Source organism: Parasteatoda tepidariorum, chromosome X1, assembly GCF_043381705.1.
Source record: "Parasteatoda tepidariorum isolate YZ-2023 chromosome X1, CAS_Ptep_4.0, whole genome shotgun sequence".
Taxonomy (NCBI): Eukaryota; Metazoa; Arthropoda; class Arachnida; order Araneae; family Theridiidae; genus Parasteatoda; species Parasteatoda tepidariorum.
The window spans coordinates 48959703-48974218 of record NC_092214.1 but is presented as its reverse complement, the minus strand read 5'-3'; the positions used below and the strand labels follow the sequence as shown (position 1 = coordinate 48974218).

At 26.8% G+C, this 14516-nt stretch overlaps 1 protein-coding gene across 2 annotated transcripts in view; it reads right to left on the bottom strand.

Moving 5' to 3' along the window:
- LOC107456641 (glutamate receptor-interacting protein 1) overlaps nt 1–14516 on the bottom strand; it is a 56923-nt gene that overhangs the window by 3439 nt on the left and 38968 nt on the right. For both annotated transcript variants that reach the window (XM_016074550.3, XM_043049963.2), the window contains exons 11-17: nt 14295–14472; nt 10534–10751; nt 9058–9273; nt 8625–8769; nt 7431–7576; nt 2241–2269; nt 367–505 (exon numbers count right to left, since the gene is read on the bottom strand). In XM_016074550.3, coding sequence (XP_015930036.1) covers nt 367–505; nt 2241–2269; nt 7431–7576; nt 8625–8769; nt 9058–9273; nt 10534–10751; nt 14295–14472 — 1071 coding nt within the window. The remainder of the gene's footprint in view (nt 1–366; nt 506–2240; nt 2270–7430; nt 7577–8624; nt 8770–9057; nt 9274–10533; nt 10752–14294; nt 14473–14516) is intronic.

Sequence of the window (14516 nt, the reverse complement as noted above, 5' to 3'; positions counted from 1 at the left end):
TTACCTAAAAACATTGCTATAACTACTTTTAAAAGTTGTCCAATTATTTCAATTTTCAATTAATTGGATAAACCTTGGTCTTCATTTGTATGAAAAATAGAACCCAAATTTATTTTTCAGCATCCCTAAAAGATAAGTAATAAGTTTTTTTTACATTACAAATTTGAAAAATTAATTAATAAAAAATTATTTGTAACAATAAAAATTTAGCCACTCTTCAATCTAAAATAACTTGACATTCAACAGCTACTTGTGAAAAAAGTTATAGTTAAAATACAGAGCATAGAGCACCATTTTTAAGATTGACATGCATAAAAAAATTAGTTCTTTTCATAAAAAAAGAAATTTGAAATAGAAAAAGTTTACCATATAAGCTAGTCTTGTTTAGAGAAATACCAGCAGTTAGATTTTGGTTACAGCTATCCCATGAGTCAACAGCACTGTCAACACTAGATAATGGGGTGGTGAATGTTTTTATATGATTTTCAGGAACACAGTGAACACACTAAAAATAAATACCACTAAAATTTATTTTAAAGCAATAAGATAAAGCAATAACTGATTAGAATACACAATTAAAAAAATATTTAAAAAGAAGATGTTTTGTTCCTTTTCATTTTGTGCTTATGAATAATGAACTGTTAAGAAACATTTTAGTGGTTTTCTAACTAGATAAAAAGTTAGAAAAAGCTATGTTATCTAACAGTTTCTGTTTAAAACAGCGTTAGAAAAGTTCAATAGAAATTATGTTAACAGTAGAAGGAGCATTTCAGGAAATATCTTTATGTCCTCATTTACAACTTACTAAGAAAGACAGAAGTTAAATTGTACAACCTAAATAGTATAACCAGCACTGTATATCCCTTAGTATAACCTTTATGTTGCACAATTTAACTCAACACTCAATCCAATATTTTGACTGAGCCTATTAATAATAAAAAGAAAAGAAGACATAGGATTGAATGTATTGTAGTATTGTCTAATTAGTAAAGTTTTAGACAACATAGAAAACTTGGTCTATTATTCTTAATATAAACCATAGATTTTATCTATTTATTGCATTTTAAATACTTTGCCACTTAATTTTTATTTAATGAATGGCTAGCAATGGCTATGAAACACCAAGAAATCAACATTTTATCGTTTATTCAAAATGTTTTCAACCTGCCACATCCCAGATAAAAAAAATCTATTTATACTTTCATAAAGTAAAAAACAAATATTTTTAGTTCATCATGTTCTTATGGAATAAATGCGCAAATTATTATCATTTTTAGAAAATTATTAAACTTTTATAAGATGAAAAAGCAGGTACTTATTTTGGTAGTCACTAATACACCAAAAGTTTCATCGATCTTAATTTCTGATAGAAAATAGTGCTTTCACTAACACTTGTAATAAAATAAATTCTTCATTACGTAATAACATTATAAAGTTATTAAATTTTTCTTTTTGGTATTCTATTTTTATTTTATTTCCTGCAAAAATTTAAAAAAAAGAAATAAAAGAAAATTTATTTTAAATATATTGCTTACTAAATTCAACAAAAAAATACAAACAAAAATGTTATATAGAGTTAAAAAAAAATTTTTTTTTGTAGAATTACGTATAACTTCACTAGAAATTGAATTATTTCTAGCAAAAATAATTCATACAAATAATCTATTTCTTACTGTGAGCGCTTTAACACATAAATATAACTGCACACATTTCATAGATAGCTTTATCTTTTAGAAACTTAAGAAACTATCCATTTCCAAAAAACAAATAATTTTTTTAAAATGTTACCTATAGAAAACAAAACACAATAATCAACAGTCACTCTTTTATTCTGTTTACATAATTCCTTTAATTATGTTATAAGTTTAGATTGCTTACATCCTCTATTATTTCCAGAAAAAACTTATAATTCTAAATATTCCATGTTGTAATAATGGTTCAGGAATAATAAACCAAATAAATCAAATCTGAAAATTTAATTAACACAAGTATTGAAACTAAATCAGCTGACAATCTAAACAACTCATGCAGGAAATAATTATAAAACAGCAAAGAAGATATATTAAATGTACAAAAACTAAATTATTTTAAAAATTGAAATATTATGTTAAATTGAATGACTTATATGTTTGAAATCACAATTATATTAAAGCTAAACAGACTAAAATTAATCAAATGAGTATCGAAAATACATGTATAAAAAATGAATGCTAAAGATTTAAAAGTTTAAAAATAAATACCTTAATTTTCATGTTTTCATCATCAGTTTCTGGAATAATAGAAAAAAATTAATACAGGAACATTAAAATCCATTTTAATCTGGGAATTTTAAATTTTTGAACATATACTATAAAATTGAGCAATTTCTAGCAAAAGCTAGAATTAAGATAAGACTTCAAAAAATGTTTGCTTACTTAAGGAGCAAAATTAGGTTATAAGGAAGCTGTAACTTTCTTGATTACTGATGTGTGTTAATCTCCAAAATTGCTGTTTATTTTCACTTTAATGTAGTTCCCAAAAAAAATTTAGGGATTGAAAAACAAAATTCATTGAGATGTATTAAAAATTTTCTGTGAAAAATGAAATTTTACCTATTTTTGTTTGCAAACATATTTCGTAAAATATCTAGAAATATCTTTCAATTTAAAAGAGATAAACATATTAAAAGAAAAAGAAAAAAGTTTCACCAAGTATTGACCAATAGCCACAAGAAAAATTCTGAATAATATGTTGAATGCTAAATAGTGGAAAAAAGGTAGACAAAATTTTTTAAATTGATATCAACATTTGAAGAATTAAATACACTTTGTTTAGTGAGGATCTTTTCAGTCAACTTCAATCAACCCTAAAAAAAAACAATAGGAATCCACTGACTATTGGGACGCAAACAAAGATTTTTTTACCTCACAAAATTTGGAAACTAAAATATCAATAAATTCCAAAATGATTTTACTTTAAGCAAATTATATAACACAATCATTAATCATGTATAGTGGAAAGAGGACTAGGTTGGGCAAATTTTATAAATTTGCCAAAGAAATTATCTTTATCAATAAACTTAGGATTATTATGAATTGAAATTATTAGTTAATTTTTTTTCTTCTTTTTAACAAGGAAAAGTATGGATGTATGTGTTAACCCCTTAACTGCCGAGTAAAATTAATGTGATTCACTCCCCAGTGCCACCGTTTTTCACTCAAGTGCACTTTCTTACTCGGTGTTTTGGTGGGGAAAATGATGCACGCTTTGCAATTTAAAAACAGTTTAATTTTACAAGACAAGGAAAAGGAAAGAAAGAAAATACAAAATTTAAATTAAATAATAAAAATACAATATAAAAGATGTTAAAACTTAGCTGTTGTATGATAAATCCTGAAACATGGTTCGACACATAAACCAACATCACATTCATCGCACTGATGGCGGGATTCACGACGAATTTTTTTCTTGAACAAACAGCACATTTTCGCGATGCATTTTTCTTCGAAGACGTTGATGGAAAGAATAAAAAGCACCAAATACATACGGGAAACGAAAGCGAAAAATAGAATAAATCCGACCTTACTCAAATAAATACACACAAGCGATTAATACGATATCACTTTTCCATAACATCCTTTTCCCATTTCCCCTCCTCCGAAATAAGTAAAACATTCGCAAAGCAAACACTTTCAAGGCCATTTTACTGCATTCTGAAGTAGGGGGTGTAATTCTATTTATAGCAGCGCAATGCAAAGCATCGTACTTCGGGAAGGCGTATATATACGCCTGCGGCAGTTAAGGGATTAATAAGAAAAATGATTGGCATTAATATATTTATGTAATCTGGCAACAGATCAGTAAGACTACTTCAATTTCTAGATATGAAGCCTGTTCTCTTTAATATTTTTTTTATATAATCATCGTTCTCTCTTGTTTCTTTTTATACTATGCTGAATAAACAGTTAGTTTAACTTTAAGATGTTCGATTCAGTTAATGCTTGTGTAACTCAATAATTTCTACATAACATTCTATGGAAAAAAAATCGTTTCAAAGGCAAGCTCTACATTATAACTGCAATTTTAATATCCATTTAGTAGAAAAATTATTTTACAAACTACATGAAATTCAGTTTATAGTTTACAAATTAATATTAGATGTCAGCTGAGAGGCAAAAGCATTTATACAATTTGGGATGTACACATTTTGCATATGCTGTAAAAATAATAAAATTTCATAGAAAAGAATTTAAAATGTGTCAAAGCATTGGGAAAAATACAGTTCTCAGAAAACTTATTAAAGCACAACTGTCATAATATTGAATCAAATTAAATTTGAACTCTTTAATAAGTTAGGTATTAGAACAACAGCAATATTCTAGACTTTAAGAGACGTGTATGAAAATAAATAATTTTGCGTACTATTTTACAACAATGAGCAATAAAAAGCGCCTACACACAATATGTAACTAAGTAATTTCTACTTATACTTTCGAAAATTCAAATAACGTTGCGATTTGAGGGATGAGTAAAAGATAATTTTAAGCATTAAATTTTTCTTGGGAGCTAGAGTAATTCTAAAATGTGAGCAGCTATAGTAAAGCAGTAAAAGTTTGAAGAATTTCCCCCAAAAAATTGTCAGAAAGAAATCCTCGAAACTAATTGTTTTTTCTGCTTTTTTTTCACAATTTATAATTACTTCCCACATAAACCAGCTTTAATTTTTTTTTCTTAAACATTATGCAATAATAAGAAAACTTGTTAGACACAATTTTTTAAAAAGAAGGTGAGAAAAGAGAGGTTAGGAAGTCCTCACACAGTAAATCTACCAAATTTCTGGACCCCTGCAAGGAGGGAAAATTATTAATTTAACTGTTACTTTTCATATGAAGGGCTAGAGAGGTCTCACTATTTTTATTATTTGCAGTTATATTGGGGATAAAAAAGGTTCTGTAGGTTGGGGAAGAAAAAAGGTTCTATAAATGCTGGAATATGTAGAAAATAAGCAAAAAAATTGTGAAAAAAAGCAGAGAAATATTAATTAGCATTTTTTTATATATATAATTTTAAGGGAGAAATCCCTCAAGATCTGAAGTTCTGAAAGACCTCATACAGTGAATCATTCAAACCTTCGTGTTAGAGCTTTTGAATCGCACCCCCCTTAGACTTGTTTAGCTAAAACTTGGCCTCACTATTTTTATTATTTGCAGATATATTGGGGGAGAAAAAAGGTTCTGTAGGTTGGGGAAGAAAAAAAGCAGAGAAACATTACAAAACTTGCATTTTTTTTATTATATACATATAATTTTAGGGGATAAATCCCTCAAGATCACTCTCTTTACAACAACGATGAAGACTTTCTAACCTCCTTATCTCACACATTTTTAGCCAAATTTGTGCTGAATTATTTTTTACTAGAAAATAATCTCAAATTTTATAAGAAAGAAGAAGCATTAAAACAATTTTTTCATAATTTAATGGGGAAATCTTCCAAACCTCCCTTTTTGATACAGCTGCATACAATCTACAAAATTGCCATAGCTTCAGATATTATTTTTCTTTGAGAAAGAAAAAATAATGTGTTCATATTTTTAAAAATTAGAATTTAAAAAAATTATCCACTACTACATATAAAGATAAAAGTTTCAAAATTTTATTTATTTTAAAAAAATTCTGCTCTAATTTACTACCAATGGAAAAAAATAATTTTGAAGGGTATGTAACTGTACATGTCTTAGAATTTTTCCTCTATCTAGCCCTAAAAAATTAACGATCAAAAGTATTCCCTTCCCTTCCTCAAATCAAATTCATTCCCATAGAGTTACAAAATTATCAAAAACTAATAAAACTAGGTGTGTCCTTAGAATCCCTGAGTGGATGAATGTATTCCTGAGTATATTCAGATTCAAGAGGTCATTTATATAAGAATAAGCGGAAATAGTATGAGGGGTTTAAGCATTTTTTTGTTACACCACAGTGTAATTGAGATACTTATATTTTTTTATAGGTCATAATATTTACAGATTCACTAAACTCCTCTTTAGCTAGATATAACAATGTACATAAAGTTACAAAAGTTTGTGTGTATAAAGCTATTCATTTTAAAATATTGTTGTTAATTCTAAAGTACTCAACAACTCTTAAATCCAAATAATAAAGCAGAATCGACAGAATGCAGAAAAGAAAGAAAAGTTTTTAAAAAAATTTTAGTATAAACCTAGAACAAAGGCTCTGTATGCCTTGCAATTTAAATCTTCAATTTTATTTATTGAAAATGAATACTAGTAAAGATTTGATAAGAGGGAAAAATGATATGTAGTAAAAAGTAACCAAGAGAAACATAAGTAAAAGAAAGTTAAGGCTTTTAAGAATTACAGCTCCAATTGTCTTGTAAAAAGAAAAATATTATTTTTTTTTCTTTTATTGAGATTTACCAAAAGTTTTAGTAAATTGAATTTTCAACAGTCTAGCATCAACATCAATGGCTTCTAAACTCTTTTTAAGTTTAACACCTTTACAACATTTAAATAGTATACTACCCCTATACAATTGTATCCTATTTTTTTTGAGGTATACAGTTTATAATGTATGTTTAATTTGTGGGAGGACATGAAACAAAAACTAGGGAATGTATAAAAATATAAATATGGTTAATGCAATTCATAGTTAAAACCAGCTCAAGTACTTTAACTGAAATTAATAACAAAAGTTTTAAAATTATAAGTATTAATATGAGAGAAAATACATCCACACTCAAAGAAAGTAGTGAGAAATTGTCATCCACATTAAATCAGTTACACATCACATAACTTTTCTAATTATGGGATAAAGCTACTGTGGGCAATTCTTTCTTGAGAAACATCTGCTCTTAAAAAATTTAACTGTGGGAAATCCAGTTTGACTCAAGTATGAAGTAGAAAAGGGAATAAGAACCTTCATAGTTTTTTCTCTTCAAACAGGACACTCACATGTATCGAAAAGTTAATAACCCTACCTTGAAATAATTTCCTTGACATACAGCAGCAGAATATAGAATAGCAACAGAGTATTATAGTAAAGAATTAATGTTAAACTTAAAGTGATTGACACCTCGTAGCACACAACATCCCATTTCCCTGCATCCTACTGACACACACTTAGAAATCCCTTGATATAAATGAAAGAAAAAGGGATTTTTATATGTTTTACTTTCTTTGGGCCATAAAATAACATTTTTCTCAGCTTTCCAAAACTTCTGGTTACTTGAGATTTCAGATCAATTGAATTGTAGATAGTTGGGACATTTTCTAAATATTTCAATTAAAACTTTAAATGAGAATATGCATAGCAAAATACAATAGCATAATATCTGTCTAGAGAAATAAAAAATCTATAACAAGCAATTTTTTTTAAAAATAAACATCTGATTACTAATGATAATGATATTAGATTACTCATTTAGACATACTCACTTTCAGGGCAAGGGCACTTGGAAATTTTCAAAGTAACCACATCACCGCATGTTTGTAAAATGCATATAGCTTCGTTTAATGTTTTACCTCTCAAGCTATGACCATTAATTGCTAAAATTCTATCTCCTATGTGTAATGCACCAGTTCTAAACATAAGTAAATGAAAGTATTAAATAAGTATTTAAAACATTTCTATATTATTTTGAATGTTATGAAACTTAGCTTTTTGTTAGTTTAAAACAAACAATAATTTATTCTGTACCTTATTAAAAAAGTACTGCTTTTATAATAATGTAGTTGACAAAGATCTGTACATTAACAGAATTCGCATACCATGAATAAGTAACTAATGATTATTTAAGAGACCAATTTTCAAAAGTATAGCTTCATACAGTGGAATCTCAAATATAAGAATACTTTACTTTCTGCTGCTGTCTCTTCCTTAATACCTTGTTTTCACTAACAGGTTTAAGCTTTCTTAAACTGATTTTCAAAATGATTAAGCTTTCTTTACTTGCAAGTGGAAACAGGGTAAAACTACATAGCTGTAATATCCACGTAGCTATACAGTTGCAGAAGAAATTATCAGCTATACCGGAGCTACATAGCTTACTGATAGTCATACTGATCCAGTTATCAAGTTTTAAAAATTTCTAAAGTAGCTTTAGAAACTTTAACATATTTAAATTTTTGTAAAATTTGAACAGATTATTATGTCTTAAATAAATAAATAACTAGATTTTTTTTTACTTAAGTAACACTTCTTGTAACTTGAAATATACTTTTTATGCAAGAATTAACAAATTTAATATTTTTTCTTTTTAAATACATTCAGAAAATTAGTTTATTAACCTTAAAGCATGCATATTTATTTTTACAAATTAATTTTTCAGATTTTACTGCTACAAAAAAAAAACTATTTACTGCAACAGACACTGCCATACTGAAACTTAAAAATGTTAAAAGTATTATGTTTCTTAAAATTAATCATCACTCAGAACAGTTATGTTTGAGCATATTTAAAAAATCAGGTCAATCACAACATAAAATTAATGTTATATCTTGAATATGAAAGTTAAAATAAATATTGCTTTCAATGAAAAACAATTTTTCAATAAGTTAACAGACACATTTTTAATAATCAAAAATATTTTAATATAAATTAGTGCTGAATGGTTCATCAATCTAAATTACCTTTCTGCCAGTCCATTTTCTGTGAGACCAGATATATAAATTGGATCAAAAGGTTCTTTTGTGCCAGACACAGTGATGCCTAATGGCCCACCATGCCTAACTAATTCTACTGTATATATGATAGCACAAGTAGCATCCGGATCCTCTAAAAATATTAATATACATTTATTAACATTGTTTCATTAAAAAAAGCATTTAAAATAGTGTCATGCCACCATTTAAAATTGTTATGCATGAAAGCTCTTAATAAAATAGTTCCTTAATAGAATAATTAATAATATACTACAAGGCATTTGTCATTATCATTTGCTACACATTTATTTTGTAGTGAATTAGAGATATTAGATTTAAAAGTTTCAATTTTAGAAAATTATCATGAAAATATGAATATGTTACTGGCACAATCAATAGATCAGTAACATAACAGCATTACCAGAAAAAGCTTCATCTTTTCGGATACGTAATTTAACAATGTCTGTACAGGTATGTAAAATTGCTGCAGCATCCTCAACTGTACAGTTTTCAGTTCTCAATGAGTTAATGGCAAGTAGCTTATCACCAGGTTGAATTGAGCCAGTTCGGTGAGCAACACTTCCTTTCTTAACATCTGCTATTATCAAAGGTTCCCCAATTTGTCTGTTTCTTGGAGCTATGAGAATAGTAAAAAATGGGTCACATAGTCTTTCTAACAAATATGCAGTTTTACAGTATTTCTAAAGCTTAAGGCAACAAATAAAGATAACTGCTAAAAGAACTATAAAATAAAAAATAACGATTTAAAAAATATATAATAACTTTGGAATAAGAATATTTTAAAACCTTTTAACAATTACAGCCCTAATTCATAGCATTGGTGATGTTCTAAGGACAAAAGTGTTATAATCCAATCCTTATTAAAACATAAATATCTGCTATGTTGTACAAATTATAAAAAAGTATTTTACATATTTAATACTGGAAGTTTTCACAAGTTTTTTTAAAAATTTTTTATGATAAATTTTAAAATATGAATAATTGTATTCTATAGTATGATAAGATGGAAAAATATCCTTTAATACTTTTAACTCAAAATTATAAAAACTACATCATTATGGGAAAAAACTCAACACAAGACACAAACTGACATATGGCGATCAGACAAATGAACAAGAACCATTTGATTAAATTTTTACTTAATTCTATAACAAGATTCTGTTTGTTTTTTTGAATGTGAAATCAAAGCAGAATCAGTCCTGGCTAGTCTATTCTCCTTCGTTTCTTGCTAATTTAAAGAGTTATATTAAAAGCTTAAAAAAACAAATCAAAAAGATTTTCTTACTCAAGTAAAGAAACTCTAGCACTTTTAACATCATATTTAATTATATAAATTAACTTCCAGATTAAAAGCTTGATATTAGTTCTTGAACACAAAATTTCTTTCAAAAATAACAACTTATTTATTGCTATTCAGATTATTCTAAGAAATATACATTCAAACTAATTTTTTTAAAACTCTAAACATTCATGCTTAAAGTTAAGGATTTATGCCCGTAACCTTTAAAAAAAAGCTTAGAGCTGCACGCCTGAAACTATCTACCCTAATTACAACTATTTTTTAACCCAATTTCCGACATTGACTTTAAGAATTCTGACTAGTAACTCTGTTTTTAATAGGTATGTATAAACTTTAAACTCGTTTTATTCTTTAAACTCTTTTTATTCTTCTTTTTATTCCATTTTATTCTCTTTTTATTCTACTATCAGTCTCCTTAAATAATGAAAACACTGAACTGGAGACATTTTTGTGTTTACTATCTCTTCAAATGTATTTTAAATTTTATCCTCAATATGATCAATTAAAATTTCAAACATTTTATTGCTAAATTTTAAGATATATAAACATAGCATGAAATTATGAATAGTGTCTTACCAGTAACTGAAATACCTAATGCTGCACTACTTTTTACTAATTTTACTATAAATGTTCCACTACTTGGAACAACTGCTTCAGCAACATCAAATTCAGTAATAAGAGTAACACGAGGATGAGAATTATTTATTGTGTTAGTAACTTCATCGAGAGAATTTCCTTCAGTAGTTTCCCCATTAACGGCCAATATTCTGTCACCGACATGCAAAACTCCACACCTGAAACAAAGACATTATAAAAATTAAGCACCGGATCAATTGCCTTTAGCAATTAGTGAAAAGCTACTCTTGATTTTCAGAAAAAATTGAAAAATCGGGGCTTTTATTTAAATCAGAAATTTTTATTTAAATCAAACTTTTCTCCATTTTTTTACATTTAGCAATCAAAGTTCCGTTAAAATTTATTAATAATGATAAAAGCAATATTACAACAGAAATGCTTAGTATTTCTAGCTAAAATGGTTAAATTTATTTATTACAAACTAATCCCTCAATAAAATCATATTATCAATTTACAATCAATTTATTTTCATTCAAGCACAACGCTCACAAGGAATTTTTAAAAAGAAAGACCTAATTTGTCAGATATCAAATGTAGAACAAATTAATTTTGATCAGGAAACATTCTTTATTATTTATCAGTACAAACTACATCATAAGTTTTAAAAGTTACTTGTATTTAAATAAGCATTAAATTAAAAAAGTATGTTTGAATTATGTTTATTAAATGGTATTTTACATTAAACCATATTTCATTTATCAAAACTTATTTCATATATAGTTAATAGAAAATTATAATTCAAAAGTTATGTAACATTTGTATCTACATTTGTTTTGTTTTTTATTAATAAGTCTATTTTGAACATCAAATAATAATTCACGTACTTCCCTTTCCCCCTTTTCCTGGAAAAAACCTTCAATAACAATAGAATCAAATTTTTAAAAAAAAACAACATTGGGAATGCATTTATAATTTATACCAAATGAAAATATTTTCAACTAGAATCAAATATTCTTTTTTAAAAAAAATAGCAGTTGATTTAAATTATAACTTTAACCCACTGGCGGTAAAGGAAATGGGCAAATTTGGGAGAATGTTTCTCACCTACATACAGTTCCCCTATCCATTAGCATGGGAAAACCGGTTTTGCTATGCAGAGAAGACTGCAAGCTAAAATGCGACTTATTACGTGCAGAACCGTCAGTGGGTTAATGATTGATTGCAATGATTATTATTTTTAAACAATTAAGTAATTTAAAAATTATGTCAACTCTGATGAGTATCATGTTGAAATTAAACTAAATTTGATCCTTATAGTTATAGTTATTTCCAATCATTTATATTAGTGACTAAAATTACAGAAACAATTTTTAAAAAAAGGACACCTTGCATATTAAGTAAAGTGTTTACTTGTGCACAGAAAATGGTATAAGTGAAATTGAGTACAACTGCTGTTAAGCCCAAACTGTAAAGTTTGACATCCTCAATTAGGAAATTTTACAAAGGAAAGAGAAAAATAATTCTAATAATTTTCAGTTTTGTAAACAAAGAATTTAATCCAACTCAATTTTTTAAATATTTGTTTAAGATATTTAATTTTACTTTCCTGCTATGCGATTTCTGCTCGTTTTTCAAGTATTTATTCATACAGCTACAAAATTTTATATCTTGTTTAGAATGAAACTTAGAAAATGACGAAATAATGATAACATATGACGTCAAAACACATGGATTTTTTTCGATAAAAATATGAAATAATTAACTTATGTTTTTCAAAAATTCGATCTTATATAGTTTATAAAATTTTAGGATCTTATGTAGTTTAGAAAATTCTAGGATCTTATGTAGTTTAGAAAATTTTAAATCATCAACCAATTTGTAGTTAATAAGTCGCAAGACTTACAGCATGATAATAATATTTCTATGCCAAAAAGATGATATGAAAAGTGTTATTAATCTTATTACTTTAATTCATGAATGGTAAAGAATACTAAAAGTGCTATAATCTGAAAAACTTTTGACATGATAATGGTATTATTTTGTCCCAATTTCATAAAAATTCTTTATAATCTAAGAGAGTTCATAAATTATTTAGTAATTAATTTGAGTAGACAATATTTAAGTCAGAAAATTAGTTAAAAAAAAGTACTCAGAATAAAAAAATTTCTCAGAAATGTAGGGTTTCAACTCTCAAAATAGCCACAATCTGAACCACTTGATTGCAAGACAAGAGAAAACTTGAAATTTTAAATCCAATAACATTGTTATTGTTTTGTTTTGTTTTAGTGCTTAACTATATTTCAGGGATGAGAGTAGTCAGAAAGTAAAAAAGAGGAAATCCAAATATATATATATATATATAAATCGCACTTTTTTTTGTCAAATTTTTGTTTAATCTTGTAATCCATGTGATTATAAATCCCGATATGAGGCTTTTAAATCACGTGAATATGAAACTCTACATCGAACTTAAAAAATGCGAAAATACAAATCATGATTTTTTAATTTTTTGATCACGATGCATAATTTTTAAATCGCGCGATATTACAACCACAAAAACGAATCACGATATTGGATTTTAAGCTCACGTGAATACGAATTGCTACATAGGGCTTTAAAAGCTCGTAAATACAAATCGCGATATTGATTTTTTAAATCTCGTAAGTAAGAATCGCACTGTACAATATTTAAATCGCCTGAATAAGAATCGCAACGTTCAACTTTTAAATCAGGTAAATACGAAAATCGAGATTTGATAATAAAATCGAGATTTTAAAAATGCATAAATACAAAACACGATATTGGATTTTTAAATGTCGTAAATAAGAATCATAATATACGATATTTAAATAGCGTAAATAAGAATCGCAATGTGCAACTTTTAAATCAGGTAAATACGAAAATCGATGATTGATATTAAAATCGCGTGAATAAAAATCGAGATCTGAATTACGAAAATACGAGCTATCCAGCCGACGGATAAAAAATACGGAAAATCTTATTTTCTGTGCGTGAAATCGGAGAAAATAGCTAAAATAAGTAAAAATGCGGAAGGGTTAGCAGCTAGGGCGTAGATTGAATTTTCTGTTTATCTTTGAAAATCGTAAATAAATATAATTATTTTACTTCAATGACTGAATTTAAAAAAAACGGGATATTTATTTAAAAAAACGAAACTTTTAGAGAATCGGAGTTTTTGATAAAAAGGCTGAAATTCGAGAGACAAAAAAAATCTCATCCCTGTATAAAGGTCAACCAGTTTTATCCCAAGGAAATGATTTTTAGAGAAACTTCAGAGGGAGGAAAAGGGACTTCAGTAATTTCCCTCCGCGGAAAATTAAATTCCTCATAAAATATTTTAACTTGTGCAAAAAAAAATTTCAGCGGAAATTAGCGGGAAAAATGGAAAAATCTGAAAAAAAGCGGAAATCCGCGAATCCGCGGAAGAATCTCATCCCTGATATTTTCAAAACTCCAATCTACAAATCACACATTTATAAAATCATTTACCCAAAATAAAGTTCTGCAAAAAAAAAAAAAAAATTTATATTTATTTATTATTTAATTAAAAAAAATAATCAAAAATATTTATTAAAAAGTTTGAATTCTTTTAATCTATATAAATTGAATTTTTTGATATTTTTAGATTTTTTAGAAAAGGGCTATCTTCTTTGATAAATACTTTGATTCCTAAAATCAGTCATTTAACGGTATAATATCCTAAAATATGTGCATATTAAATTAATGAAAACTAAAAATACCTTTCAGCAGGACTTCCATGATCAATAGTGGTAATAAATGGTGGAGTAATTAGTATATCTGATGAAAAAGATGGTCCTTGAAGATTAAACCCAAATCCTTTGTGATCTGCATGTAAAATTACTTCAGTCCTATCAGCATGGGCAATACTTGTACAGATTGTATTCGAACTTAAAGATGCTAAAAGAGCAATTTTATTTTAGCATATACAAAATATTTTAATA